The 26,957-nt window shown below is 44.4% G+C and overlaps 2 protein-coding genes across 4 annotated transcripts; one reads left to right on the top strand and one right to left on the bottom strand.

The window, feature by feature from the left end:
• The first annotated feature begins 1,039 nt into the window (after positions 1 to 1,039).
• On the top strand, positions 1,040 to 15,254 carry slc35d3 (solute carrier family 35 member D3). Its single transcript, XM_067482080.1, has 4 exons — positions 1,040 to 1,750; positions 2,517 to 2,727; positions 6,039 to 6,196; positions 6,287 to 15,254. Exons 1-4 carry the CDS (start codon positions 1,526 to 1,528, stop codon positions 7,010 to 7,012), a joined length of 1,320 nt encoding a protein of 439 aa, XP_067338181.1. The 5' UTR covers positions 1,040 to 1,525; the 3' UTR covers positions 7,013 to 15,254.
• Positions 15,255 to 18,107: 2,853 nt separating this feature from the next.
• On the bottom strand, positions 18,108 to 25,858 carry txlnba (taxilin beta a). Of its 3 annotated transcripts, XM_067482599.1 has the most exons (12): positions 25,690 to 25,858; positions 23,726 to 23,969; positions 23,563 to 23,635; positions 22,860 to 22,945; positions 22,550 to 22,720; positions 22,247 to 22,441; positions 21,641 to 21,760; positions 20,464 to 20,538; positions 19,931 to 20,023; positions 19,757 to 19,852; positions 19,164 to 19,673; positions 18,108 to 19,130 (listed from the first exon to the last, which is right to left on the bottom strand). In XM_067482599.1, the coding sequence occupies exons 2-12, from the start codon at positions 23,957 to 23,959 to the stop codon at positions 18,405 to 18,407; spliced, it is 2,379 nt and encodes a 792-aa protein (XP_067338700.1). In that variant the 5' UTR covers positions 23,960 to 23,969; positions 25,690 to 25,858; the 3' UTR covers positions 18,108 to 18,404. The 3 variants fall into 3 exon arrangements, with proteins under 3 accessions (XP_067338700.1, XP_067338699.1, XP_067338698.1); XM_067482598.1 differs by lacking the exon at positions 20,464 to 20,538 and adding an exon at positions 20,587 to 20,661 and having other exon boundaries at positions 18,108 to 19,673; positions 25,690 to 25,857; XM_067482597.1 differs by having other exon boundaries at positions 18,108 to 19,673; positions 25,690 to 25,857.
• Positions 25,859 to 26,957: the final 1,099 nt, after the last annotated feature.

The following is a 26,957-nucleotide window of genomic DNA, read 5'->3' as shown; positions in this document are numbered from 1 at the left end:
TTTAGTGAAAAGTCTGTAAATCTGAGGGTAAAACAATGTGGAGACTCACTGATATGTTGTTAATGTGGAGCTGTGCAGGTTCTGCTATTAGGAGCAGATTGTGTAAAAACCCATTGAATCTTTTATCTGCGCATTTTCACATTTATTTCATCCGATAAATCCTTTATCTGTCACAGCGACAAAGCAGAGCGGAGCTGAACTAATTAGAAAAGGCAACGAGGAAGAAGAGAAAACGAGGCATGTTGTGTTTTCCTGAACTCAGTAGTTACACACTTTTTTCTTGTGTGGTTTGTTTTTGTGTTTGTGCCTTCGCTCATTTAAGGGTTCGTTCATCGTTGTCCACAAACCACGGGGTCAGAGGTTCGACTCCTGGTGATCTGAACTGAAGGTTCCTGCAAGTGATGTCATCTGGAGGCATTTTAATGTGGTTCAGTTACATGTATTAATCAAAGTAGATCCAAAAAAAATGACTGAAAGTGTCCTTTAAAGCACTTTGGACAAAACTTTCTGCTGATGTCTTTAAAAGTCAGCACCTCTGGAAATGTATGTTTGCTCTGGGGGGGGGGGCATACGACTTGCAGGTTTTCATGAGGAGGGTCTGACTTTCCCTCCAGTGCCACCGTGAGGTTGACATTTTGAATTGATCTTTCATGAAGCAAAGTGCCAAGAGAAGAAACGTTTGTTTTGTGAGACTAAATCCCAGAGGAGCTGCACTATAGTCTGTATTTGCTTATCAGGAGCGAAGATGGATTCAAAAAGTCAAGTTTCTGTGTTTTTGACTCAAGCAGTTGTATCAGTTTCCCAGAGCCTGACTTCGTTTCATTTCCCACAGCTGCATGTTCTGGATGGAAACACAGCTGAGTCTGAGTGTGATACGCTGTAGAAGTGGTGACCTGCAGGTTCCTGGAAAAATTGGCCCAAGCAGAGTGAGCTGCTCTGAATGGATGAATAACGGTTGAATGAATGGATGGAGCCTCCCCCCACCCCCCTCCCCCCTCCCCCGGTCTATAGCCAAGAGGCGCTGCGGCAAAATGTCATAGTTTCCTCGCAGCTCTTTAAGAGGACTGTGCACCTCCTGCGCTCCTGCTGTAACTCCACTGCAGCTTCAGTTCGGGGGCTGCGCTCCTCTGCTTCTGATCCTTCTCCACACAGAAGCGCACAGAACAAGCCTCCGCTGGTTCTGAATGACCGGAAACTAACGCAGCAGCTGAGGCGCAGCTGCTCATAAGCCGAAAAAAGACAGGAGTCAGCAGAACCGAGTCTTCTGTTATCGTTTGTATTAATCGGCTGAAAAGCTCATGAAGGCAGATTCATTTTCCTTCAGTAACAGCACTAAAGGTGGGAGGGAGGGAGGGGGGTTCACTTCCTCACGTCCTCCCGTTTCCCATCCAGCAGCGGTGCGTCGCGGCTGTGCGTAAAAACTAAAGCGCTGCCCTGATCCTCCAGAGGCAGCTTCTCCACACCGGGCTCTGCGCGGATTCACCTCCTCCGCTCTCACTCTGTCCAAAGCGACCAGCGAACCATCATGGAGGTGTTTAAGAGCCGCCTGTTGGGGATTTCCGTGGCCGTTGCGCACGGCGTTTTCTCCGGCTCCCTCAACATCCTGCTCAAGTTCCTCATCTCCAGTTATCACTTCACCTTCCTGACGCTCATCCAGTTCCTGACCAGCAGCACCGCGGCGCTCACTCTGGAGACCCTCAGGCGGCTGGGGAAGGTCAAGATCCCCGCGTTCAGCTTTCAGCTCTCCAAGGTAAAAACTGCCAAGTTTGCAAACTAAGCGCTGCGTCCTGGTGATTCCCGAACCGGGTTCCCGGGACTCCCTGGGTGCTTGTAGCTGCAGAGTTGGGAAGACTGGAAATAGAAGAACATATTGATCATTTTTAGTCAGATCCGTGCTGATTATGAATTATACATTTGACACAAACTAAAACAAAGTGCAAGTTTTAAATATCGTTACAACCAATAACATCATAAATGTCACAAATCTGCCTGATTTTAAAGCTTTTAATCTGCATCTGACCAACAGAGAGAAACATCAATTTATCAGTGTATCACTAAAAGTTGAATGACCTGTGTATCTCCTCCCCCCCCCCCCCCCCCCCCCCCCCCCCCCCATCGCTGAGGGAAGTGTTGGTCATGCTGCAGAGACAGTTGGCCTTGTGTTTAAAGTCAAACTGAAACGATCGTCATCCTCTGCTTCTGCAGTGCTTGTCTCCGGGGAGTTAGTATCCGTGTGGGTACTGCAGAGTTATTGGTGGCAAAGAAACAGAGAAAATCTTTATTTTCAGTCACAGAACCAGTTAAGCAGCTGCTCTGTCTCATGACAGATTTGGTACAAGTACACAGTCAAATACTCAACTAATTTTAAAAACCTCAGTGTTACTGCAGAGACTTGGTGTCCAGGTTTCCAGTCTGGTTGTTGTCACCGTGAGTTGACCTCTAGTCTTCGGTCTCTACGGGTTGAGGGCAGGTTCCTCCTAACTGGACAGTGCATGTCTCTGTGTCTCTGTCTGCAGGAGTTTGCCTCGGTCTGTATCCTGTCCACGCTGCAGTCCACGCTCACTCTGTGGTCTCTGAGAGGCCTCAGTCTGCCCATGTATGTCGTGTTCAAACGCTGCCTGCCGCTCTTCACGCTCAGCATTGGTGTGTGCGTGCTGAGGAACGGCATCCCGTCCATTGGCGTGGTCACCGCCGTGGTCATCACCACAGGCGGAGCTGCACTGGCTGGTAAACACACACGCACACACACACACACACACACACACCGATGGGGGACCTGGCCAACACTCGACAAAGTTGGGGTTCAGTGTCTTGCTCAAGGACACTTCGACATGTGACAGGAGGAGCCGGGGATTGAACCAACAACTGTGGAACTGGTGGGCGACCGCTCTGCGCCACAGTCGCCCAATATCTTTAGGGATCCTTTACATTTTCAGGAATGAGAGTTGCTTTCTGGGGAAATCAGCAAACCGTTGGAGTGCGTGCAGAGGAACCTTGGATCAGTGTTTTAATGTGGTTTCTCCTTGTTTCCGCCTCCTCCAGCACCTCACCTGCTGCAAATTATTCAACAGCTGATCTTTAAACATGTCAGCCCGCAGCTTTGTGCAGCACTTCTGCTTCGCTAATGCTCAGGGTTCCTGTTTGCACTGGTGATCGACACTCTGAGCTTCCAGTGTAGTACGAAAGAAAGAACACAGGACTTTTTCACAGGGGACCAGGGTTCAACTCTACTGTGAGATGCACTTTAATGATGATCAGAACACCATGTGACGCACATGGTTACTATGGTAATGAAGGGCATGTGTGCTGGCGTCACTGCTTGTAGCCTTTTGTTTTCTCTAAACCTAACACAGTTTTTCTGGGAATATAAAGTTGTTCCCTGGAGCGTCCAACGCCAAAGTGTAACTGTAGCATCGAGAAGATTCACTAAAGGCCGTAAAAAAGCAGTACAAGGTGTTCGAACATGTTCCCGCTGGTAAAGTGTGTGTGGTGCAGAGCGATTCAGTGTTTTGTACTGAACCAGACCCACTGCAGAACAAACGGAACCCGAACACTGAAAGCTTAAGTCCCAAAACCACAACACTCAGCTCAAAGAAGCCAAACTGCTGCACTGTTCGGAGGCTCGGAGCTCTGATTCAGATTCTCTGAATATGAGCAGGGGTGGATCCAGAACGTCTTTTTCTAATGGGGAGGGGGCCAGACTGGGGCACAGCTCCCCAGCCCAGGCTCATAGTGTGTTTGTGTGTTTGGTCAGTGTCAGAAATGTCAAATATGTAACTAATACACCATTTTTCCGTCTAAACAGTCATAAACAAATAATAATAAACAGTTAGGAAGGTAAAATCCATCATTTGCATCCTTTGTGGACAGTGCCCCCCAGGCCCCCCAGGCCCCCCTGTGGCCCTGGTTATTGCTAACATCAGATAATAGCTCTTTATTTCTGCCCTGCAGTGTGGTTGAGGATAATTGAAAGAGCCTGAGCAGACAGACTCTGGGGAGAAGTTGTTAGTTTACAGATGTGGTTCAGAGTTTGATGGTTTCATGTAGAAAAGTGGAGAATTGCAGGAAAAACAAAATCTCATAAACATTGTGGGGATTGTTTTTTATTTTTTTTTGGTTTGTCACGGTGACTGGAAATTTCTGAGAACATCTCTTTTTTTGTTTACTTCCTTCTGTGCCTCCATCACCTCCTTTCCTCCCTCCACCTGCCGTCACATCTGTCCACATACAGAAGATGAAATATTAGCTCTCTGCTATAAAACTCGCAGTTTAATAGTTTTTAGTTATACGTCACATATATCACACATAGTCACATTAATGTGTCTCTCGCAGCAGGAGATTTGATTTTTCCATCACTGTTAATGATCCGTTTGCAGAAGCTGCTCTCAGCAAGTGTGAAATGTGCAGAATATGGATTTAATGAAGAGATTCATCGTTGTGGGATTAATCTTTGTGAAGAGCACAGTTTTATTCCCTGTAAAAAAAAAACCCAAACCAAATATTCATCTTTTCATCGACAGCTTGGCTAAAAATATGATGGAAAGGAAATCTTCTGTGGTGGAGGAGTGAGAAAAGCCTGTTTCTTGGTGTTTCTAATCTTTCTGTGGGAGGGAAAGTTGGTGGTTCTGCTCAGATGTTGGGCCTCACAATTAAAGTCAGTGCGGATTAAATAATGTTGTAGAAGCTTCAAGTGGAACGCTACTTCTGGAACATGATGTTTTATTCATGACCTGGCAGAGCAGGAAACATGCAGCTGTTAGACTCCGTGTTTTTGACGTTTAATGACCTTTTCATTGTCTTATAGCAAAGGTTAAGTTCTCTCATGTCTGTGGTTTTGTTGGAACGTTCTGCTTGTTCCCCTTTTGCAATGACATGAGGTGATGAGACTGGTTTTGTTCCCCCTGCGTCTACATTCATTTCTTTATGTAAGCAAGTGTTTATTATTTTTAATCAGATATTTCTGAACCTCTTCAGTGTTGTGGGATCAATAAATGCATCGGATGGATTAAATTTCCACGACACACACGACCTACCTGCTCCGGTTGAATAGAACTCTGGTGTGGTCTATTAGAGATACTTCAGTGTGTAGAGCAGTCTGCAGGAAAAGATTTTGATATCAGAACTAAATTAAGTTGCATATTGATATGGTACGGTGAGAAAAACTTATAGCTTTAGCTCTAAACGTTTTTGGGGGGATAATATCGTTGATTTTTTTTTTAAAAAACACAGTAGTTATGATGTCGGGGCGGCTGTAGCTCAGCTGATAAGGCAGTTGTCCAGGGACCACAAGGTCAGTGGTTGACTCCCTGGGCTTGGGTAGATGTCGAAGTGTCCCTGGGCCTGACACTGAACCCCCAACAGCCTTTTCCCTTCCCCAGCAGCAAAGGGTTGCGTCAGGAAGACATCCGGCGTAAAAACTCTAAACCCTGAACTCACGGGATAAAATAAAAGCGTAGATGATGTCACAAAGATGCAATTTAGCATGTGGCTAATCCAGCTACCTCAGGTAGAAGGTTGGAGCCACTTTCCATTCAAACACTGTTCGTCTTGGTTGTTGTGCATTTTTAATGTGTGTGTTGCACTGCTGTTCGTGAGCAGCTGGTTCAGTCAGTTTCCAGCCTACACAAACACACACACACACACACACACACACATTCAGGCCAGAATTAACCCTCCTGCTCCAGCTCCTCTGATGTGTCCAAACCAACCTTCAAACTCCCACTTCTCTTCCTCGCTCTGTTTTTTTTTTTCTCTCTTTCTGACAAGAACATTGATACGTTTCTCAAACTGTATGTTAGAAACATCAAATGTAGATGACACAGATCCAGTTCATGGATCTAAAGATGAAGCATTTGTGCTCCTTTATCTTCTCATTCACTGTTTTCTAAGACCCACTCCCAACCCGTGATTGTCCAGTAGCAGTTTATATGGGAGTCTGTCAGTGTCAAGACAGAGTCCAGTAATAAACTATGGTTGATTTTTTTTCCCAGTTACATCAGGAAAACCATGGGAACTTCCTCACAATTTTCATCTTCCAGGTGCAGGTGACCTCACCGGAGATCCCTTCGGTTACATCACTGGAGTGTTGGCAGTGATCATCCACGCCTCCTACCTGGTCCTGATTCAGAAAACTAGTCTTGACAGCGAGTACGGACCCCTCACTGCACAGTATGCCATCGCCATCATGGCCTCGCCGGTAAGGACTGTGGAGCAGAGTGTTAGTCTTCATCTGTTTTCTATTTTCATCTTCTCTACTTCTTGTTCTTCCTCTTTGTCTTTCTCACAGGTTTTGCTGGTGTGCTCCCTCATCTCCATGGACGCTATCAACATGTGGTCGTACGAGGGCTGGAAGGACCCCCACATCACAGTCATCTTCATTTTCTGCATCTTCATCGGCTGCGCTATGAACTTCACCACGCTTCACTGCACCTATATCAACTCTGCTGTCACCACCAGCTTCGTTGGCGTGGTGAAGAGCATCGCCACCATCACTGTCGGCATGCTGGCATTTAGTGATGTGGCGCCGACTGGGCTGTTCATCGGTGGCGTGGTGGTGAACACAGTCGGCTCCATCACATACTGCGTGGTGAAATACTTTGAGACGAAGAAGAAGAGCTTGTACGAGGATCTGGAGGAGGCAGGGAAGGACGGAGCGCTGCCTGGGGAACCTTATCAAGAGAAACCATTGGTGAACAATGGTGGACCTGCTGCTGCCACCGGATCTGATGCAGGAAACGCAGAAGTGGAGGGAGTGTTGAGCAGTGACGGAAAGGAGGAGGTCGGTTTGGCTAACGGGCAGCCGTGGACGCCAGACGCAGAAGCAGGTGCGAACTCTCATGTTATGACAGAAAAAGAGGTTCTGGAGATGCAAAGGGAGCACCTGCACAGGGAAACTCCCCCCTCCAGTCAGTCGCTCAGTGACAGCTACGTCGGGGTGTGGAGGTCCATCAGACATCTGCAGTTCATGAAGAAAGAGCCATTGATTGAAAACATGGAGCAGCAGAGTCCCTAAGGCCCAGGTGGAGACCTGGACAGACCTGAGAAACCAAACCTGCAAATGATAAAGGGGATTTAAAAAAAGACACATGCTGAAAAAAGCAGAGGAGGGAAAAAAAGGAGACAGACTGAAGCACTGGAGCTGTGGGAGCATCGGGAACCTCTTATCACCGTTAGCTAGCGGTGCTGAACCAATGCACGTTGGCAAAAAAACAGGCAGGAAACATTTGCTTTGTTTACGACGAGATTAAAAAAAGAGGTTCCTGGTGGAGAAAAGGGGATGGAGAGTTTTAGGAGAAGCTGCCTGTTAGTGATAAATGCTGCCTCTTGTCTCCTTCAGCTGTGTGGCAGCGGGAACCATGCTAGCCGCCCTGTAGCATGATTCGCTTTGTGTCCCCGCGATGATCTGAATGCCAGGTGAAGAAAAGCAGGTCTTGAAGAAAAACTAGTGCATCTTGTGCAAACCGAAATATCACATCCAGCCAGGGAGAAGCAACACAAACAGCTGAAGGTTTCTGCTGGGTTTTATTCAGATGTGGGGGGATTGTTGTTTCCTAGTCGTTGTGGGTTGTGTGTGGTTTGTCGGATGGTTCCACGGGTTCACTTCAGCTACGAAAAAAAAGTTATGTGAATGTTTTATTTCCCGTGAACTGTTGGAATTTGTTTGTGGTGCCGTTAATAAAGTCATATAACAGACACACAGTGCTGAAATTCATCCAGAACAGATGTGGGTAACTACTGCTAGGCTAAATGCTAACTAGCTTGCTAGCATTTTTTCGAGTCTTACAGCACAACATCCTGTTTTTGACGACACCGACATTAAAGTCTTTTAATGTTTTTTTAGACTCTTAGCTCTGACACACTTCGTACTTTTCATAATGTTTTAGTGTTAATTAATTTAACTTCCTCCATTGAAGAAATGTGTTAAATCCTAAAATAATTCAGCCGGTGATTATAATTATGTTTCCCGTTTGCTGTTTAGTTCGTCCAGGTGAACTATGGTGCGAGTTATGAAACAGCTTTCCTATGATGTCATTTATGGGATCAGGAAGTGTAAAGGTGGAATCATGTAACCATGGAAACTCCATCTTTACAGTAACAGTGTGTCCACACATAGTTTTTAGAGTTTGTGGACGTGTCTGACACAAAGTGGTGAGTGTATTGTGTCCTTGTTGTATTTTTGTATGTGTTTTATCCTTTAGTGCACAGCTGGGAGACATCTGAATTTCATGTCTTGAGATCTGAAGACAGGTGGTGGACGGAACTGTGATATGTCCATGTGAATCAATAGCATGTTGGGTTTGCAGGAAAATGTATTCACTGTGTGTCCAGGGAGTAGACGAGAAGATGGACATTGGTCTCATGTCTATAGTTTAGAAATGGATGATTAGCCTAGCTTAGCATAAAGACAGCAAAAAATAAAGCTCGCTAACCATCTCATATCCTGCCTGGACTATCTACTGGCAAAAGGCTCTGAACAGATTCTTATAAGAGACAAAAACCATCATGTGTTTGGTCCAACATGCTCTAAATCCAGTTTCAGCCGACCGCTGTGAGGCTGCCTGTCCAGCTCCGAGCAGCTCAGAGTCAGTTTCTAATAAAAACCTGTCAAAATCAGCCTCGGTGATGCACATGTGTGGGCTGCTGTGGACACCAAACGTCTCCAAGAATTATTCACATGTGGGCTGCAACATCCTGGACAGACACTTCAAATTGCAGTTTTTGGTCCATGATTAGATCTGGTCCAATGCATTTTACATTTAAGGTCGTTTTTGGCCTTAATAGTGTTTATTCTTACTGTTTGTCGTCCACCTGTTTTTTTTTTTAGCAATTTGGCAGCAAAAAAAAACTGTTCCGTCTTTTTCGGCTGTGACTGGATGCTCACATGTAGAAAAACCAAAAGCTGAACAGATTAAACAAAGAGGACAGACACATTAACTAAGGATTCTTGCACAGGGACCAGACCTGATGACGAGTAAGCAACGTAAGAGAAGATTCAATTCAATTCAATTAAATAGTAGAAATCAGTTCACTGAATGTTCGAGCTTGTTAAAAGTAGTTTCTGTTTTACAAAAAGCCTCTAAAATTGGAAAAACTCTGAAGAGGTTATGAAACAACAGAGGTTAGAAGCTGTTTTACAATCAAAACTGAGGGGAATCAGCAGGGAAAAGCAGAGAGCATCTTCTCTGAGACCTGTTCAAACTGCAGAGAATCAGGCCACAAGCAGCTCAGCTGCTGACATCCACACCTGCAGCACAGGTGGAAGGAAACGCGTTTTACCTTCGTTTTCCACACAGAAACTTGACACTTTTTCTCACTTGCTAAGATGCGTTTTATGACACTTCTCCAATCAGTCCTCGGTCTTTATCTTCTATAAAAGGTGCTGTTCTGTGCGGCTGTTAGGATGAGACCTGATGGACCAAAAGTCAAATCCACAGTATGTTTTGGATGTTTTCAGCCAAACATTTTATTGGGTTTCTTTCTATTTTTCTGCATTACACTCTTTACAATGTGGGCAAAGGATGAAATCTGACGCAGCACAATAATGTTTCTGAATTTAGGATTTCTTTCCTTGTTTTGTCGTTGAAGAACGAACACAGGTCACCGTCTGTGTCAAACTGTGTGTGAACGGTTCCCGTCTAGATTCTCACTGTACGTCCTGCATTTAAAACTCAGTTGGATGCGGAAAGACCTGCACACAGGAATGAATCTCTTTTTTCAAAAACACGCCGTGCTCGCTAGTAAAATCACTATGAGGCGTTGGGATGTTGATGCATTTACGTATTGTGTTGTGACTGATGCCAAGAGGGAAAATCAGCTTTCGTTGCATGTTTTTAATGTTTTGTTCTGAGCGTTTTGGGCAGCGAGCTGCTGCTTCAGCCTGAGTGTTGCCTGGTTAGATGACTTTAAACAAGAGTGGAGGGAAAGGTTTGGGTCAGGTGTTACGTTTACAGGTGTGTGGCACTGAATGTAAATCTCTAGTTGTGACTAACGCATTGTAGAAAACAAATTAAATATGTTTAAATATGTTCACGAAATGTTTTTACGTCACGTTATTTGAACCAACAGTTTAAAAGATGCAATTTCCAGAAGCACCTTCCATTCGCGGCAGACCTGAGGTCATGTGGAGCCCGATCGTCTGTGTAGTCAGTTTGCAGTTTAAAAAAAGTTAAGTCACTTAATCTCATAATAAATGAATGGGTGTAAATAATAATAAGTTAACCACACTGCTCATCACATAAGATCTTTGTCAAATCAAGGAGCAAAAAAAAAAGGCACATTCTGAAATCGTTTCTTGTGATGAGACACCAAAGTCATAACTGTGAGAACTTGTACTATTCTGTGCCCAACGTGCCCTGAGTTTCCCCCTCCCTCCTTTAACACTGATGTTGTGGTAATGGAGCATCACTCCTGTATCTGCAGCATCTCGGTTTATCCCTGCTCTCACTGAGGAAAAGCCTTTGGCGTCTTGACTCGTGTGGGAGGAAAAAAGCTCTCGATTGCTATGGATTTTTCTCCTCACAGTCCCCAGACTTCATTTAACGGCACAGAGGCTCCGACGTGGCCTCGAGCCGCAGAGAGCAGGGTGTGTGTGCGCTGTGCCAAGCAGCCTGGTTCAGATGTTCTTCTATTCATTTACACTTTTTAAAATGGTGTCTGAAGTCGTTAAATCGTGACACGGGACTCGTCCGGCGTCTCGGCCGTGAGCTTTGGTCGACACCGCCGTGATAACCTGCTGATATTTGTCCCTTTGTGACTGAGGTGAAGGACAATGTGCATCAGTGCAACTCTGAGAATTAGATTGAAGACGGCAACAGCTGCATGAATGAATGAGAATTTCTAATCTTAATCAAACCAGAGAGAGAGAATCTTTGTGAAGCTGTTGCAAAAGAAAATAATTTTTGCTATGAGGCGGCGGACATGAAGTCATTCTTCACGTTCTTCACCTTCAGTGCATTGTCTGCACGTTGTAGACCAACACTGTCCACTCACTACAGAACGGTGCTTAAACGCCACAGCGATTTTTTAATGTAGTACAGTTTTGGATGCTCAATGTTTCTACTTCTTTCCATGTAGTTTTTCTTGTAATGTGATTTAAACCTAAAGTTGCTCCTGGAGCCTCCTATGCCGATGACGTGCAGCTGTGATGTCAATATGATGACGCCAAAGGTCTTCAAAAAGCGGAGCGATTTGACCTCTGACATGTTAGTTTGGATTGTTAACCACAACATGTGTGTGACACAAAGTCTAAGAAGAAACACTGAAGATTGAACAAAACTAAACTCATTTACTTAATAAGATTTTTGGCTTTAGTTTTATTGGCTCTCTGAAATAAACAGAGCGAGACCTGCAGGGAGGTTCGTGTGCTGACACCATGGTGAGCAGGTAGCCGTGCATTCATGCATCCACATTAGTGTGGGTCTTTCATGCCAAGCTGCTTTTCTAACCCCACCCCAGACTCAAGTCTCAGTGTCACGGCTCTTTACACTCAGGTCAGTGGCATCGCACCAAATCCATAGAAACACTAATATGTTGAAGGGACGTGTTTTCTTCCCTAAAATTATTCCCCAGTTTTGTTTTTTGGTGCCTGTGTCTCAAGTCTGTATTTCAAGAAAGCTGCTCTTCACTTTGCATGATCAGTGCAAACCGAGTCGAACATCCTGTTTTTTACTTATATGTAGAGAACTGTCTCCAGTGGGACGTGTGTGGGTGGGGGGAACGTCTCCATAAGCAGACAGCAGAGATGGACGAGGTTCAGCGCAATAAATTCAGTGAATGTTTCTACTGGAGGCACAAAGACGTGATTACAGTGTTGTATTTCTGATGGTGTGTGTGTGTGTGTGTGTGTGAACATTTGATCATCATGGCAGACATCATTAGTGTCCTCCAGGGAAAACAGGTTTTTCCTTTGACACGTTTTCTTAAAACCTGGACGTCTCATTTGTGAGGCCAGTGGACTCACTGGAGCGAACACTGCAGATTGATGTAAAACTGCTGCGAAACCTGTTGGGCGGAAAATATTCGTTCGACTGATCAAGTCATAAAAAGCTCACAGATAAATAAACAGACGTCTGGTTCTGGTTCCTAGAGAGGCAGGTCTGAGGACAGGTGATCCCTCGACGCACCTGTTGCTAATAAAAGCCGATTCGTAAGACGTGGGACCAAACCTCGGATCTGCTTATAGGGAAAGTGGAAACTGCTTTTATCGTATCATCTGTGGCTGTTGTGAAGCTGAATGGTTTTTAATATATATCAGAATTGTAATCGTTTTTCCTGGTTACCTTTAGTTTATTTTTTGGTCTTTTCTGTAAGTTTTCCTTTATTTTCTGCCATTTGTGGCCTTTTTTTTTTGTAACTGAGCTCAGTAAGTTGCCTCTGAGACTCTGCAGGGACCAACACTTACTGTTTGTCTTTGCTGCATTTTGTCACTAAAACATATTTAATGTAACTAAATAGACTCTGTGAATGCAGAATTTCTCGTGATTAAGTTGTTGTTGGATGATTTTGCCAAAGTTGGCAAAAGGACAATAAAAAAAACACATGATTGTGTTTGTGTGAGGAGAAGTGAAGCTGGAGACCAGAATTTGCCTCCGAGTCATTTCACGTCATCCAGGGTTTTTAGAATCACACACTGTGTGACGCCACAGCTGCTGAATCATTGTCCTCCTTTCATACACCATTAGCTCCTTTGCTCCCTCTCTCTGCCAGCCTCAGCTCTGAACTGGTAATTTAGTTCAGGTGTTTCCTGCACACACACACACACACACACACCTGAGCTGCTCGTGAAAGTCTCACTATTGAATGTCCAATGTTCCAGACTTAAGAGGACAGAGGTGGCACAGTCAGCACTTTGCTGCAAAATCCATCTGAAAACTGTCCATCCAACACGCGCGGACACAATTTGCAGGTTGTTCAAATGCTGATAATGAGCCATTTGCAGAGTAAGAAGTGACTGGAGTCATTTGTTGGATGGACGAGGAGGAAGAGTTTGAATGAGGACAAAGAGAAGCCAGGTGCAGTGAAGTGAGGTCACGTTTCACACGCTGCTTTCATCTTTTTGCTGAAATTGACTTTAGCTCCGATTCAAACATCATCAGCACAAACAGGAGGTGATTTCACATCTTTGGGATTTTTTTTTCGGCCCTGTGCTTCCTGTCCTCAAGCCAGTTTATCAAAATTGTGAGTTTGTTTGTTTTGTTTTTGTTCAATAGAAAAACCCAAAAAGTTTAGATGCAGGGAAAAGTGCAGACAAACCTGTTTTGTGTCAGCATTTTCACGGCTTTTCATGGACCTTTCAAAGGAAACTTCGTGTCGAGAGTTTGCAGAGACTGAACTGCTGCAAGGGAAGAAATCTCACTTCAAACATTATTTCAGTGGTGATGCTGCAACAGGAAAAAGACCCTGAGCCCTGTTTGCTCCAGCTGCTTAAAGAAGAAGCTCTGCGCTCAGCGTGACGTGGATGTAATTGTGAAATTAATGCAAAGTGTCCGTTTGGGTTCCAGACTTAGTAGCTTTTCCTTTTGTAAAGAAGAACAAGGAACACAAACAAAAAACCCCAAAATCTGGGGGGGAGGGGACTGTAAAAGGACATAAATAAAATAAAAACACAAAAACTATATTTCATTTATATAATGAATATTTACTATAGATCCCTCAGCTGCAGAACAGTTTTTACAAAATCTACAGTATTAAATGTTTAAAAAAAACACATGTTTAATAGAAATGTGCTCAAACAGTTTTTTGTGCAGCTCTTCACTTACGTACCTGACAGCAGAGCACAGCTTATTGCTACAGCTAGTTTCCACATCACTGCCATCAGTTTCCTTAATTAATAACATTTCTTTTACCACTCAAACACCAGTGTTTATGAAAGATGCTACAGGTCCTTTTGAGGCTGATGTGGAAAGAAGTGCCAGACCTTCATGCACATTTCCCCATTTGGCTGGAACGATAGATTTAATCTTAACTTGCGTAGTCGGACAGCACAGCCCCTCTAGTGTTTGCCCTCCCAGCTGACGACCATGTGAAGGAACAAAGAATTTCTGAATTTGCACCACTGACAGAATATTCGATTATCAGCTGCAGATCTTTGCGGAGCCAATGAAATTTATAGATCTGCTGCTAGTAACATTAGGATTTTAGCAAAGGTGGTGCCATTTAGCAGAGCAGCCCCAGGATGTGTGGAAGTTCATGGGGCTCCATCAACAACCAACATGGTGCTTTAGAGTAAAACATGATCAGGGAATCAGAAGCATCAGTGTCTGGAGATAATTTCAGTCAGAACCAGAGAAAATGCAGCTGCAATAAACGACATGAAGGATGGATGAAGCTGAAAAAGAAACGGTGACAAATATGTGTAGACACAGCGTGAACGGGACAGAACGGGTCCTGGTGTTAGAGCACGTGCACTGATACAGTGTGTTTCCACCAAGTGAAGGTGAATCCTGTCCAACCTCGAGCAGGTGCAGTGAAGAAAAGTATTGATTTGACGCTGATCGTTCAAAGTAAAGCACATCAGTGGCAATGTTTCCCAGGCAGCCAGATGTTACAGCAGCTCTGTTCACGCCCGGTGATTTCACACAGACCGTGCACAGCCGACATTCAGGAAACAAGCAGCATCAATGTAAATGACATTATTTAAACTTTCTTTTTGGTTTGATTTGAGTTTTTAAGACTGTGTTAAACTTTCAGAATGAAACCGAAATGGACTGTTGGTAGTGACTGTGAAGTGAACAGATGTCTCCTCTGCACAGTCCAAAGGTTTGTTGACCTGTCAATCCGTCCTCCTCCCTCTGAACTTTGTGGAATAAGGAGGACGTGGTGACACTGTGCGAAACACGGTCAGAACTTGTAGTTTACTGCATTAGTCCAAAAACAGGCTTCACTTCTGTGTAAATGTGTTAAATGGCTGTTTAAACACAAATGGCCTCTGAGACAGTTGCTCGCTCTCCCACTGCAGTGAACAGGTGAACACTGAAGCGCCTTTCTCCTCCAGGACCTTTTGGGTTAAGACGGCTCTGAGATCTGGACTTTAAAGGAGGTGGCTTCTGGGGTGGGGGGCTGGAAGATGGGCAGGCAGAAATTACAGCCCCTCTGATGTCTTTAAGAAAAAAAAAAATTGCTTTTGTGTTTCGTTGTATAGTCAGAGTCAACACTGTGTGTGTGTGTGTGTGTGTGTGTGTGTGTGTGTGTGTGTGTGTGTGTTCATTACAGGCTGCAGCATCCACCATCAGTCCTGATACACATCATCAGCTGTGCATTGAGCCATGAGCAGCTCAATAGAGCCATTACCCCTCAACACACACACACACACACACACACACACACACACACACACAAAACAAAGACCTGGATCCAAATAAAACAACAGTAATAATAAAAGACGTGATCACAAAAAGGTGTGAATTTTGTTCAGATATTTGAAGTGTTAAACAGTTAGTAGGTGGATGGTGATGGGATGTTATTTGGATGTTGATCTCGATTGTGACCTTTTGTCTTTTCCTTTAGCTCCATCATCATGTTGAAATGGCTGCAGAACATCTCATCAGGTGTTTCCAGGATGTTAGAACACAAACTGTAAGTGCACATAACACAGCAGGAAATGAATCACTGGCTGCATTATGTTCCAGTGCGACGTTGGCAGCAAAGTGTGGAGGTGTTAGGGGTGAAATCGTGATCCAGCAATTAGAACTAAATGTGCAGGTGGTTCAGTTATAGAGAAATATCATTATTAGGAAACATGGTGCATTCACGGTCACCACAAGGAATCCTAACACCCAACCTACCATCAGGTTTGTGAAGACTTGTCCTGGACTTTCAACCTCAAGGCCGTAGTGAAGAAAGCTCAGCAGCGGCTGCACTTCCCGCACGTCCTCAGGAAGAAGTACTTGAACAAGAAGCTGCTGCTGTTGGAACCAGCTTGGAGTGGATTTCATCAGGCAGCAGCACAGGAGGAGTCGCAGACTGAGGACGTCCCCACTTTAAGCATAGAAGTTTCATCTGTCGCTGCAAAGGTTTAACATCTCACTTCTACAGGTAGCTGCAGCTCAGAAATTGTATTAGTTCTCCCTCTGACTGCTTCCCTGTCGCCCCTCTTCATCTTTTTGGATGACTTTGACAACACTGAAGATACTCAAAAGGAAATGGGAGGAAGATATTTCAGATGGACTTTGGCAGAGTCCACTCACCCTCAGTCTGTCTGAAACACAATTTAAAGGCCAAAAATTCTTAATCATTTGGCAACTTTTCACGACTTACTTTCAAAGTATGGAAGCAGATTTTTTCCCCATTCTATTTATTCTTTTTCTTTTCTTTTATTTATTTTCCCTAACGGATGGTGGGTGGGATGGTGGGTGGGGCAAAAATGCTATTTTATGCACATATGTATTAAAAAAAACTTTCAGACTGGGAAACGTGACCTTAGAAAGACAAATATTTTTGAGCTGCCTCTAACAATTCTTTTTGTCGAATAATTGATTAATCTCTTGATCATTTTCCCATTAAGGTCTTTTTTGTAAGTTTCAATTCATTTACTCAAAATAAAAATTTAAATTGGTCAATTATTAATATTTCAATCGTTTCTTTAATCCAGTCTTCTTTATACAAACAAATATGACAAAGTCTGCACAGCAGGACTTTATTCAAAGCTTCTGACTGACTCAGATTTAGCAGCACATCCTAACTTTCTGAAACACGTTGCTGGCATCAAGTTTAAGCCTGTTTATCTACTGTACTGAACTCTGACCTCAGCCGCTGCAGCAGGTCCAGCACCAACTGGGACGACTCTGACTAGAAACGTGGAGGCTGTGTGTGTGTGTGTGTGTGTGTGTGTGTGTGTGTGTGTGTTTTAATAAAGATTTTGATTCCTAAGTGGATTAAAATGTCGACAGGTAGAAATGTGTAATTTCTCCACATCAAAGTGTTTCGGGCTCATGATGCTGAAAATGCAGCTCAGTTTAGTTTAAGCATCAGCAGATGAGAAACATGCAGGACAGAAGTGTGTATCTTTACAGAACCACACACACACACACACACACAATCTTTACTTCGACACTCATTCACATTTTCCACCTGCAGCTTCTAAAATCCCTCTAAGCTTTTTTTCTTCAGCTGTGAAGTTTAACTTTTGGTTCATTTTATTGCATTAAGAATTGAGACTTGACATAGTCTGAAACAGCCAATATTGAACATGTCCCATCGCTCTGTTTGCCCCTGCAGTAACTTTGGTTTCCTGCCTGCAGCTCATTGGAAAAACATCTTCATTTGTCTTAACGTGACAGAGCGAGAAGGAGAAAATTCACTCACACACTCAGATGTCAGTCAAGCTTTCCTACTATCCGGGACTTATTTCTGGTGCCTACATTTAGTTAGTGGAAAGTAGAAAGTTAGTAGAAAATGCCATCAAAACAGCTTAAAAACCATGGGAGTGATGGACTGACGAACGTGAGTGAGTGCATGGTTTGTGTTTCTGGTGGCCGGACTAGAAGCAGATCTGATGCTGGGACTCAGCTGTTAAAGTGAACGACAAATGAAAAACGGAGGCTCAGTTTCAGTTTAAACAGAACTGGTGTGTCTCCAAACCTGTGGCCTTAAAATTCAGCTGGAAGAGTTTGGCCTCCATCTAGTGTCTGTGAGCTGGAACTGCATCCAGGTGTTTGGGAGCTTCTCAGTGAACCAGGTGGTTGAAGATGTTCTTCAGGTTAGGTTCTTAGTGCATAGTTAGTCATATTGCAGCTTTACAGTCACTTCACAGTTTGTAGGACGTCGGGCTGGTGTAGAAATGTCTCCAGGTTCAAATCCCAGCCCACACACCAGGTGTGTCCTGCAGCTTTTTTATCTAGAGGCCAAACGTCCTGAGTTTTAGGACTAATGATGTTGGACCCCCACACCCTCTCTGGACAGGGTGGGTAACTTGTGTGTGAGCAAATGTCTTTGAATTAACTCTGTGTCTTCTCTGTCTCTCTCTGTTACTTTCTGCAGGTGTCCCCGGCTGCAGCTTAAAATGGTGAGGGGTTAAGATGCTCTGTCGGTTGCAATCGTCAGTGTTTCTGCACAAGCTGCAGGAGAAATAACTGTTTCATTTTAGACAAATCAAAGGACACGTAGACATGTCAAACTGTCAGAGTCACTTTATTGGAGTCATTGAAACATTTTCACTGCACAGATGTTTGAAGCAGAAACTAGTTTGGACAAACTAAATGTTGGCTTTGTTTGTCTGTCCTCTGGAGGACACAGGACAAACTGCTGTAGAATTTGGATTTTGAACCTTTACAAAAGGCTGGAACACACTCCCACTGTATTCTCACATCAGACACACACACACACACACACACACACACACACACACACACACACACACACACACACACACACACACACACACCTTGTTCACATCCTAAACTTAGATGTTAGTTAGCATTTTTCCCGCTCTTCTTCTTTTTCTTCTTTGGTGGCTGCTTCGTGGAGGATGCAGCAGTGTTCTGCAGGTTTTCACAAGGTGCTGCTGGCTCTGACTTGGTTGGTGCTTTGTCTGAGACCTGCAGCGACTCACTCAGCTGCTGCTGGGTTTTGTCTTCTTCCACTGGTTCCACTGGTTTGACTTCACCAGTCTCCTCCAGGATCTTAGCCTCTGCTGCTTCCGTTTTTGGGTCTGAGGGACGTAGGTCCTGAACTTCCTTAGTCTCAGGTGTTGGCACTTGTTCAGGAGGTTTCTGCTGTTGCTGGATCTCCTCATTAGTTTGGACTTGTTGCCCCTCTTTGTCTTTTGTTTGACCTACTGCTTTATCGGATTTTGGGTCTGTTAATGAATTGATCTGAACTTCCTCAACCTCTGGTGTTTGTGCCGGTTCAGCAGGATTCTGCTGCTGCTGGATCTCCTCATTTATTTGGACTTGTTGCACCTCTTTGTCCTCAACTTGTGTTTGAACTACTTGCTCTCCCACTGCTACAACTTCTTGTAGTTTTAGGTCTGACAGAGGATGGATCTGAATGTCCTTGACCTCTGATGTTTTTACCTGTTCAGTGGGATTCTGCTGCTGCTGGATCTCTTCATTAGTTTGGACGTGTTGCACCTCTTTGTCCTCGATTGGTGTTTGAACTTCTGGTTGTGGGTCTGTTGTCGTTGTATCAGAAGACTTCTGAGGTTTTGACTGATCTGGGCTTTGGACCTCCTCAGCTTTATCTGGCTTTGAGAAATCAGGTTCTGCTGCCTCTAATTTTACCCCCACAACTTGCTCTTCAGCAACTGAAATCGCTTCTTTTTTGACCTGACTTTTGGTTTTGAACTGGTTAAATGCAGCAGACACTGGGTCTTCTTCCAGGTCTACATCATTATTGTTGTCGTTCTCATTGTCAGAAACTGGGGTCAACAGGGAGACCGCAAACTCCTGCAGCTTGGCCTGCTCCTCCCTCAAACGAGCCATGTCCTCCGTCAGGGCCGGGTCTGTCTCCTGCAGCTCCTGGAGCTCCAGAGGAGTCAGGAGAGCTGATTTGTCATCAGAGTCGTCGCTGAGCTTCGAGCTGCCAAAGACCTTTGCTGGGAGGTTGGAGTTAGCGCAGCGGACTTCTTTGATCTTATTGTAGAGGACTTTCCTCTCGTCCTGAAGAGCATGACACAGCTTCTCCAGCCTCTGAATCTTCAGGACAAACAAGTCGTACTCTTTGCTTTTCTCCGTTCTCTTTAACGGGAGAAAATGATGGAGAAAATGAGAATTGAGGAAATGATGTGAACCGAACAAAAAGAAAACCAACATCAACACACCTCTTCAATCATGTCGATCAGAGCCTTGTTGCAGTTCTCAAACCTCGTCTTCCACAGACTGGACTCTTTCTCCAGTTTCTTCATCTTGTCCGACATCTAAAAGAAGGGGAGTTTTAAAAAGTCAAAGTCAGGAAAGACAGGAAAGTTTGAAAACTTTGAACTGTAACCACCTACATTCTCCATCTCCTTTTTAAAGCGGACGTAGATTTCGTTGCTCTTGGCCAGCGTCTCCTGAAACTCATCAAACTTCTGTCCGTAGAGGGTCAACTGTGGACAGCCAAAACAATGAGACAGGCATTAGGACAGTTATCTATCATTTAGCCACAGGCTCCAACTAAAGATGCAGAACTTTCAAGTTAACGTGGTCGCAAAAACACAGAGCCAGTCCAAGCACATTATTGTATGAACCAAACTGTTTAAATGTTGAAACGTGGCGTGTGGGGGATAATGACTCGCTTCTAAGTGATGAATTACAAAATTCATCCGTCATTAAATACGAGCCACACATGCTGCTGGAGGCCATTAATCGTTCATAGCTTTGTGATTTAAGCAGAGAGGGGACCCTAAAGCTAATTTTTCATCTCTTGCTCCATTAAAAAATGACACAAAAGCTAAAGTCTTCAGCCCTGTCCTTCTGTGAGACACACGTGAATGTGCAGCTTGCCCTCGTCCCCATCAGCGTGTTAGTTTTGTCGGTGAATATTCACCTGCGCTTGCATGACAGTCCCCTGCTCTCTGAGTGTCTGAGCCTGCAGTTTCCACTCAGCAGCCTGAAGCAGTAACTGGTTAGAGGGGGAACAGACAGAGACACATTACAGACGTTTCTTTACCTTCTTCTTCATGGCCAGCTCCTGCTCCTTCATAGCGAAGCATTTCTTTGTTTTGTCAATAGCCTCCCTAAGCAACTACGGCGACAGAGACAGTACACAGTCAATCTGAGGAGCCTCCGTCCACTGCTGCACTCACTTCTACTGCTGACAATGGTTTTTAACAAGTGTAACAAATGATCAGCTGGAAAAGGCTTCACAGTCTAAAAAGTATGACACACATTTAGGAGATTTAATGAAAACCAACGAGGAAAACTTAGCAAACAGGAGGATTAGAATAAAACACCAATAGACTCGTATCTACGGTGGCCCTGAGAGGTCAAAGTACTGCAGTTTGAGAAGACATGCAAATAGACAAAACACAGGTGCAGCAATTAGAGCAATCAAATGAAGAAATATGCTGCAGGGAGCGAAGACGACAACGGAAACGTCTCCGAGAGCAACTAAAAGTACAATTACGAATCAGATTCTACTGTCCCCCCCAGACATTACTGTCTACATGATTGTGGTTCCAGGGGACAATAAAAACTCCCATAACTGGGACACACTGGTTGCCATAGTTTCTGATGCACTAATTTTGCTAATGATTATCCTGCTGACATACTTAATGAATCTAACTAAACGTACATGCACATAGTTGATGCTTAGTCCCTGTCAGAGACATGTGCGTTGTCGTCTTTCTTGATTTTGTTGTCTCGTGGCTTTTTGCAGTGTGTTTAATATCGCTGTGCCTGTGTTGACTATTGTCTGTTTTGTCTATTTGCACGTGTTTTTTTTAAATTGCAGTGCTATGAGCTCTCAGGGCCGCCGTACACTTCAGCAATGTAATAACAAAAATGTATAACGTGATAATAAGTGATCATTAATGACATTAATGATTTAGTTTTCACCGCCACCTTAAAGCTGTGAAGTTTATGTGAAACTGATCTAAATTACTGAGACGTTTAAAGAGGAGAATTCTTGCGTTAATTTTAGTCGTTATCATAATTATTTTTCCCAAAATTCGCCAATCACATCTTCCACTGAAACGCTCAGAGCAGCTCAGAGGGAAACTCACATATTCCTTCTCCCTCTTGTGTTTCTCCTCGGCCTCGGCCAGCAGAGCGTTGGCCTGCTCCAGTTTGGCTTCGGTCAGTTTGTGCTCCAGGTCGTGGTGCCGGTTAATCTTTTCCAAACTCTGCAGAGACGGAGGAAGAGCTCTTTAAAATCCGAATCGGGGGAAAAGTAGAAGCTCCTCCTGACAGTTTCTTACAAAAATGGCTGCACAACCCAAAGATATTCAGTTCACTGAGATCAAAACAAGCAAATGTTCAGTCTGACTTCGTTCATGATCAGGATCAATGAGTGGATTTAGTCAATGAATCAACACTTAGCACTGAGGCATCGGGTTCCATGAGGCTGATTATTAACAAATGTAAATCAAGCTACCTACCTGCTTTTATTGTGTGTTAATTCTGCACCACTTTTTATACTAAATGGTTAAATTAACACATTAACATTTAGCATTAAATGACCAGACAAGACTAGTTTCATAGTCTTGATTAAAACATTGAACACTTTTAATGGTTTTCATGAAGCTCATACACCCCAAACATAAATCCAAATGTCTGTGATCCTGACAGGGTTAACATGCTGACCTTTCACCCTGCTGACCCCCCCTCACCTGCTCTCTTAGCTCGCACTGCTTCATCAGACTCTCCAGCTTGTCGGTCAAGTTGGTGTTTTCGTGGCACAGCTTGTCGTTGCGGGCGCTGTGCTGCTCGATCTGAGCCTGGATCTCCGTCAGCATTTGCTGAAAGTGGCTGTTCATCTCCTTCCTCTTCTCCTCATCCTCCCTGCAGCGCTGCAGGGTCTCCTCCTGGAAGCCAGGAGCGATGAGGGAAAGGGCTTCAGAAATGTGCATGCATTTCATCAGCTATTATCAGCCTGTAAAATAGCAGACGGACCCCCCCCCCCCCTCTCATACCCTCAGGACTTTGTAGTGCCCCTGCAGGTCTCTGCACAGAGCCTCCAGTTTGCTGCGAGCGACGGTGCTGCTGCGACGCTCAGCCTGCAGCTGCTGCCGCTCCTCCAGCAGCACAGACAACCTCTGCTGCAGGACACACAGCTTCTTCTCGTCGCAGCTCCTCAGGACCGCCTGCACACACACACACACACACACACACACACACACACACACACACACACACACACACACACACACACACACACACACACTTTTCTGTGTGAGCAGTTTCAGAAAGCAAAGAATCTCCATCTCTGTAAGAGGTTCTCACCAGCTGAGCGTATTTGCTGACCACATCTTCCAGTTTCTCCTCTGGGGAGGAGCCGTTGTTCAGACTCTGCTTGATGAGAGACACCTCTGGGGTGAGGGACAAACAGCGACAATCATTAGCCATTAGTCGTGAACGGATTAGGACAAAATGACGTCTGCTTGTTGTAATTTTACATTTGCCTTCAGACGTTATTTTGTCTGTTGTTTAGTTTCGTGTCATTTTGCGTTCGTGGTTATTTGCGTCAATCTGTTTTCTCTGCATTTTTAAACATTTTGTTTCTGTTTTCAAATGTTTTCTGTCTGTTTTTGCTCATTTGTTGCCTCTTCTGAATAGTTTAAGACTAGTTTTTGAGTCATCTTGCGTCTTTGTGGTTGTTATGGAGCATTTCATGTCTTTTTAACTGAAATGTCAGTATTCTCAGCAGACCCAGCAGCTCAAAAGCTCAAAAGCTCAGGGGTCAGTGTATGGGCCTGAGTTATTGTTCATCTTTCTTTTTTAGAGCTCACTTAAAAGACATGGAGGTGAACGATGACCCTACACTGTCCAAAATGAACCAAAACAGACACAAAATGTCCAAAACCAATTGTACAATTACCACGAAAGGACCAAAAAAAGGTTGGGGGCCCTTGTTGAGTCTGTGCCCAGTTTCCTATAATCTGTCCACAACCATAATAGCAGCAGAAATATTTCCTGCATTACTCACCTGTCGCCGTGGCAACTGTGATGTCCTCCTTTGCCTGCCCCTGCATCTTTTCTAACTCCACCTCCATCACATCCTGCCAGAGTCAAAACCGAACAAAAGTGTGTTTGCGCGTGTGTTTCCACAGCAACGGGTCAGGACTGACTTCTAATGTCTGCAGACCCACCTGTCTGTCCAGGAGTGAGGACGCGGAGCCGTGGGCAGTGACGATGTCCTCCAGCCGTCTGCTAAACTCCTCCATGGGGCTGAAGAAGTCCGAGGAATCCCCACAGGGTGCAGCTGCCGCCCCGCTCTGAGTGCTGTCGGCATCCGGGGGGGAGGAGGAGGAGGAGGAGGGGGGGGGCACCATGTCAGCCTCGGGGGGCACCAACACATTCGCTGCTTTCATCGACGTCTCCATCCTCAGTGTCCTGGGATTCGTGGTAAATAAAATGCCATCAACACTTTCCAACGAAAGCGGTAAAATACAGTAATTCTGTCCTAACGTCTACAAACGTTTGTCAGTGAATCTGAAATTTGTATTAATCTCTAAACTGATGTGATGAATCTCTGGGTGTGAATGACACATCAAAGCAGTCCTTCATGTTAATGACAGAATAGTTCTATGTACATATTCTAAGATGACTCCTGTATGTGGCCCCCAAAAGTTCCTATTCTAAAAACAGGAAGTTTAGAAGCTTAAAAAGTAAAGAAGAAAGAAGAAGATTGGATCCTCTGGAGTGGAGATGTATCACTGTGCTGGATTTTCTGGAGCTACAGACACAATTCATGTTCACTCTTGACTGTAAAAGCACATTTGTCGTTGGAAGCAGGAATCTCAGCATCAGCACTGACTGTTTTATTCCCTTTTCAGAACATCAAACCCAAACTATTAAACTGTGAATGGGACGTGTGTGTGTGTGTGTGTGTGTGTGTGTGTGTGTGTGTGTGTGTGTGTGTGTGAGTCCTGAGGCTGTTTCTCCTCACAGCTCTGTCACAAAATGCCAGCTGCCTCTGTTATTGTATCTGGTGAGTTAAAATTAGCTGTGTGAGGCTCCCACCCCCACTCTGACACACAAACACACACATTCCTACATGTCCAGCAGTGGACTGTGGGGACCACTGCTACTCACTTTGAAAAAAAAACTAAAGTAGGAAATACTCCAACAGCAGGTTTCCACTGGGTTAAAATCAACTCAATTTGTCACTTTGAAGAGTCGACATCCAAAAGTTCCATGTTGATGAGATCCACACACACACACACCTGTTTTAGTCTTGTCTATTCTGAGAGCATCCAAATATGGTGAGACAGCTTGATAAAGCCACACACACACACACACACACACACTGCAGACACACTAACATATTGTTTCATACGTTTAGGTGTGTGTGTGTGTCTGTGTGTGTTTGTGTAACTTCAGCTGTTCTTTTTTGCTTCATGTCAGAGACTCACTGTTATAAACACCGCACAACACACACACACAGACACTGCAAAGTTATGCTCCACCCACTGTATTACGCAGCAAATCAAACCCCCCCCTCTAAAAAACAAATTAAATTAGGCTGTTGACGCCAACTACTCATTACACAGGGGACAAAATAATAGAAACAACCTCAGGTAAAACATCTTTAAGCCCCAAATATGAACTTTATGGGAAGCTTGTAATACAGCAACATTCTTGGATTATAGGTTTCACATAAAATCAATTTTGTACAAAACTACTTTAAAATCATTTTGACACCATCTGTTGAATGAATAATATATCGCACAAACATTTGTAACAAGCAAACTGAAGACAAAATCTGAATAACTCCATCACGTAGAACTGAAGTGGGTTTTACAGGGTCTCAGCACACAAGAGACCAGATTGTCACAATGTGGTAGAACTGATGCAAAAAGAAAGTGTTGACACAGTCATTTAAACAGAAGATAACCTTCAAATTCATTACCAAACACATGACGGATTATTCATGGCAGCTATTATGGAAGCCGGTCCTGTCTTTCACCTGTGGTCTATATTCAAGGTTTCGGAGCTTGTTTAACGGCTACGTGCAAAGAAGTTGTTAAAAGTTATGGAATCATGGAAGGAACACAAACAACAATAAGTAAAAGGATTAGTGGAGCTGAGGACAATGAGGAAACTGTCTTACCAGGATCGGTGCAGTAAAGGAGAGGAGGTGAGGAAGAGACAGTGTGAGGCAGTGGACAGAGACAGGGGGAGGACGGGGGGACGGGGGGGGTCCTGCTGACGTGACAAACAACAGCTGACCCCCAAAATAACCAGGCAGTTCACACGTGTGTGTTTTCCTCACGGACAGAGTGTGTTCAGACTGCGGACGGAGGAGATGTAGAGATGTTGAACCTTTCAGGAAAACAGCATCAAGCAATTTTTCACACAAAAAACATGCAACAGACACAAAATGCGAGTAACAGCAGCACAGCGCTGGAACAAATCCACATTGGCCAACTGTGTGACCTGCTTCTGATTGGTTCCACGGAACAGAAAGGACACATAGAAATTTGACTCCTTTACTTTTAGAAAACAGAAAACAGCCAAAAAAAAAAGCCCAAATAAAAAAGTCTCCATTGACAACAGGCAGTGTGAACCTCACTCACTATATTAACCTACAACCGACAATGTGACGTCTGTACATTAACTAAAGCTGATTAAATCCATCATCGGGTCATAACTGTGAAATCTCCCATCCTCATGCTCCTCTTTGTATTTTCCACATGCAGGCTTTGCCTTTTTAAAAGGGATTTTATGACGTTGTTGATTTCCATGCAGCTGCTTATCATCACAGCAGAGTTATGCTGAGTGTGATTGTAAAAAGCTTCTTTGTAGGGAGACGCTCAGAAAGACAAAGCTCAGACAGGGCTGACAAGATGGACGACTTGAACCTCGGCCACAAGTCTCTTGAGAACATTTCTGGAGCCATATTTAGTCTAAAAGTCCATCTGCTGCTGAAATCCACAACATCTTGCTACGACTTCCGGCTGATGGTGGTGGTCGGCCATCTTGGTCTGCAGCCAGACACTCTGGATTGGATCGTGTCGTTTGAATTTCTCATTCCGTTCCGTGCCTAGTAAAACAATAAGGAAAGCAGTCGATCCACATGTCTCATCTTTCTAAGAGCAGGGATTTGCAGCAGTTTCTTCTGTATATCCTTTCCTCTCTCCATCAGTCACTTCAGGCTGTAGGTCCTCGCTGATGAGGCCAGCAGCAGTCGGTAAGAAACAGGAGGTTTTTGCTCCTGATGTGTGCAGCCTCCTGCCAGAGTTCAAAGAGGGGCAGACTTTAATCCTTCCCTCCTCGATTCAGGGTCCTGGACTCGTGCAGCGATGGCAGATTGCAGCCAATCACCCTCTGAACCGAATGAATGAAACGCTGCCGAATGATGATGGAGCAGGTCAGGAT

Source organism: Channa argus, chromosome 17 (assembly GCF_033026475.1).
Source record: "Channa argus isolate prfri chromosome 17, Channa argus male v1.0, whole genome shotgun sequence".
Taxonomy (NCBI): domain Eukaryota; kingdom Metazoa; phylum Chordata; class Actinopteri; order Anabantiformes; family Channidae; genus Channa; species Channa argus.
This window is presented reverse-complemented; position numbering and strand designations above follow the sequence as displayed.

Excerpts from the sequence above, each read along its gene's own strand:
- slc35d3 (XM_067482080.1), top strand. The coding sequence starts at position 1,526 with ATGGAGGTGTTTAAGAGCCGCCTGTTGGGGATTTCCGTGGCCGTTGCG. Across the intron at positions 1,751-2,516 it reads TCAGCTTTCAGCTCTCCAAG|GAGTTTGCCTCGGTCTGTAT; the intron begins GTAAAAACTGCC and ends CTCTGTCTGCAG. Across the intron at positions 2,728-6,038 it reads AGGCGGAGCTGCACTGGCTG|GTGCAGGTGACCTCACCGGA; the intron begins GTAAACACACAC and ends TTCATCTTCCAG.
- txlnba (XM_067482598.1), bottom strand. The coding sequence starts at position 23,959 with ATGGAGACGTCGATGAAAGCAGCGAATGTGTTGGTGCCCCCCGAGGCT. Across the intron at positions 20,024-20,586 it reads AGCTGGCCATGAAGAAGAAG|TTGACCCTCTACGGACAGAA; the intron begins GTAAAGAAACGT and ends GGCTGTCCACAG. Across the intron at positions 19,853-19,930 it reads TTAAAAAGGAGATGGAGAAT|ATGTCGGACAAGATGAAGAA; the intron begins GTAGGTGGTTAC and ends CCCTTCTTTTAG.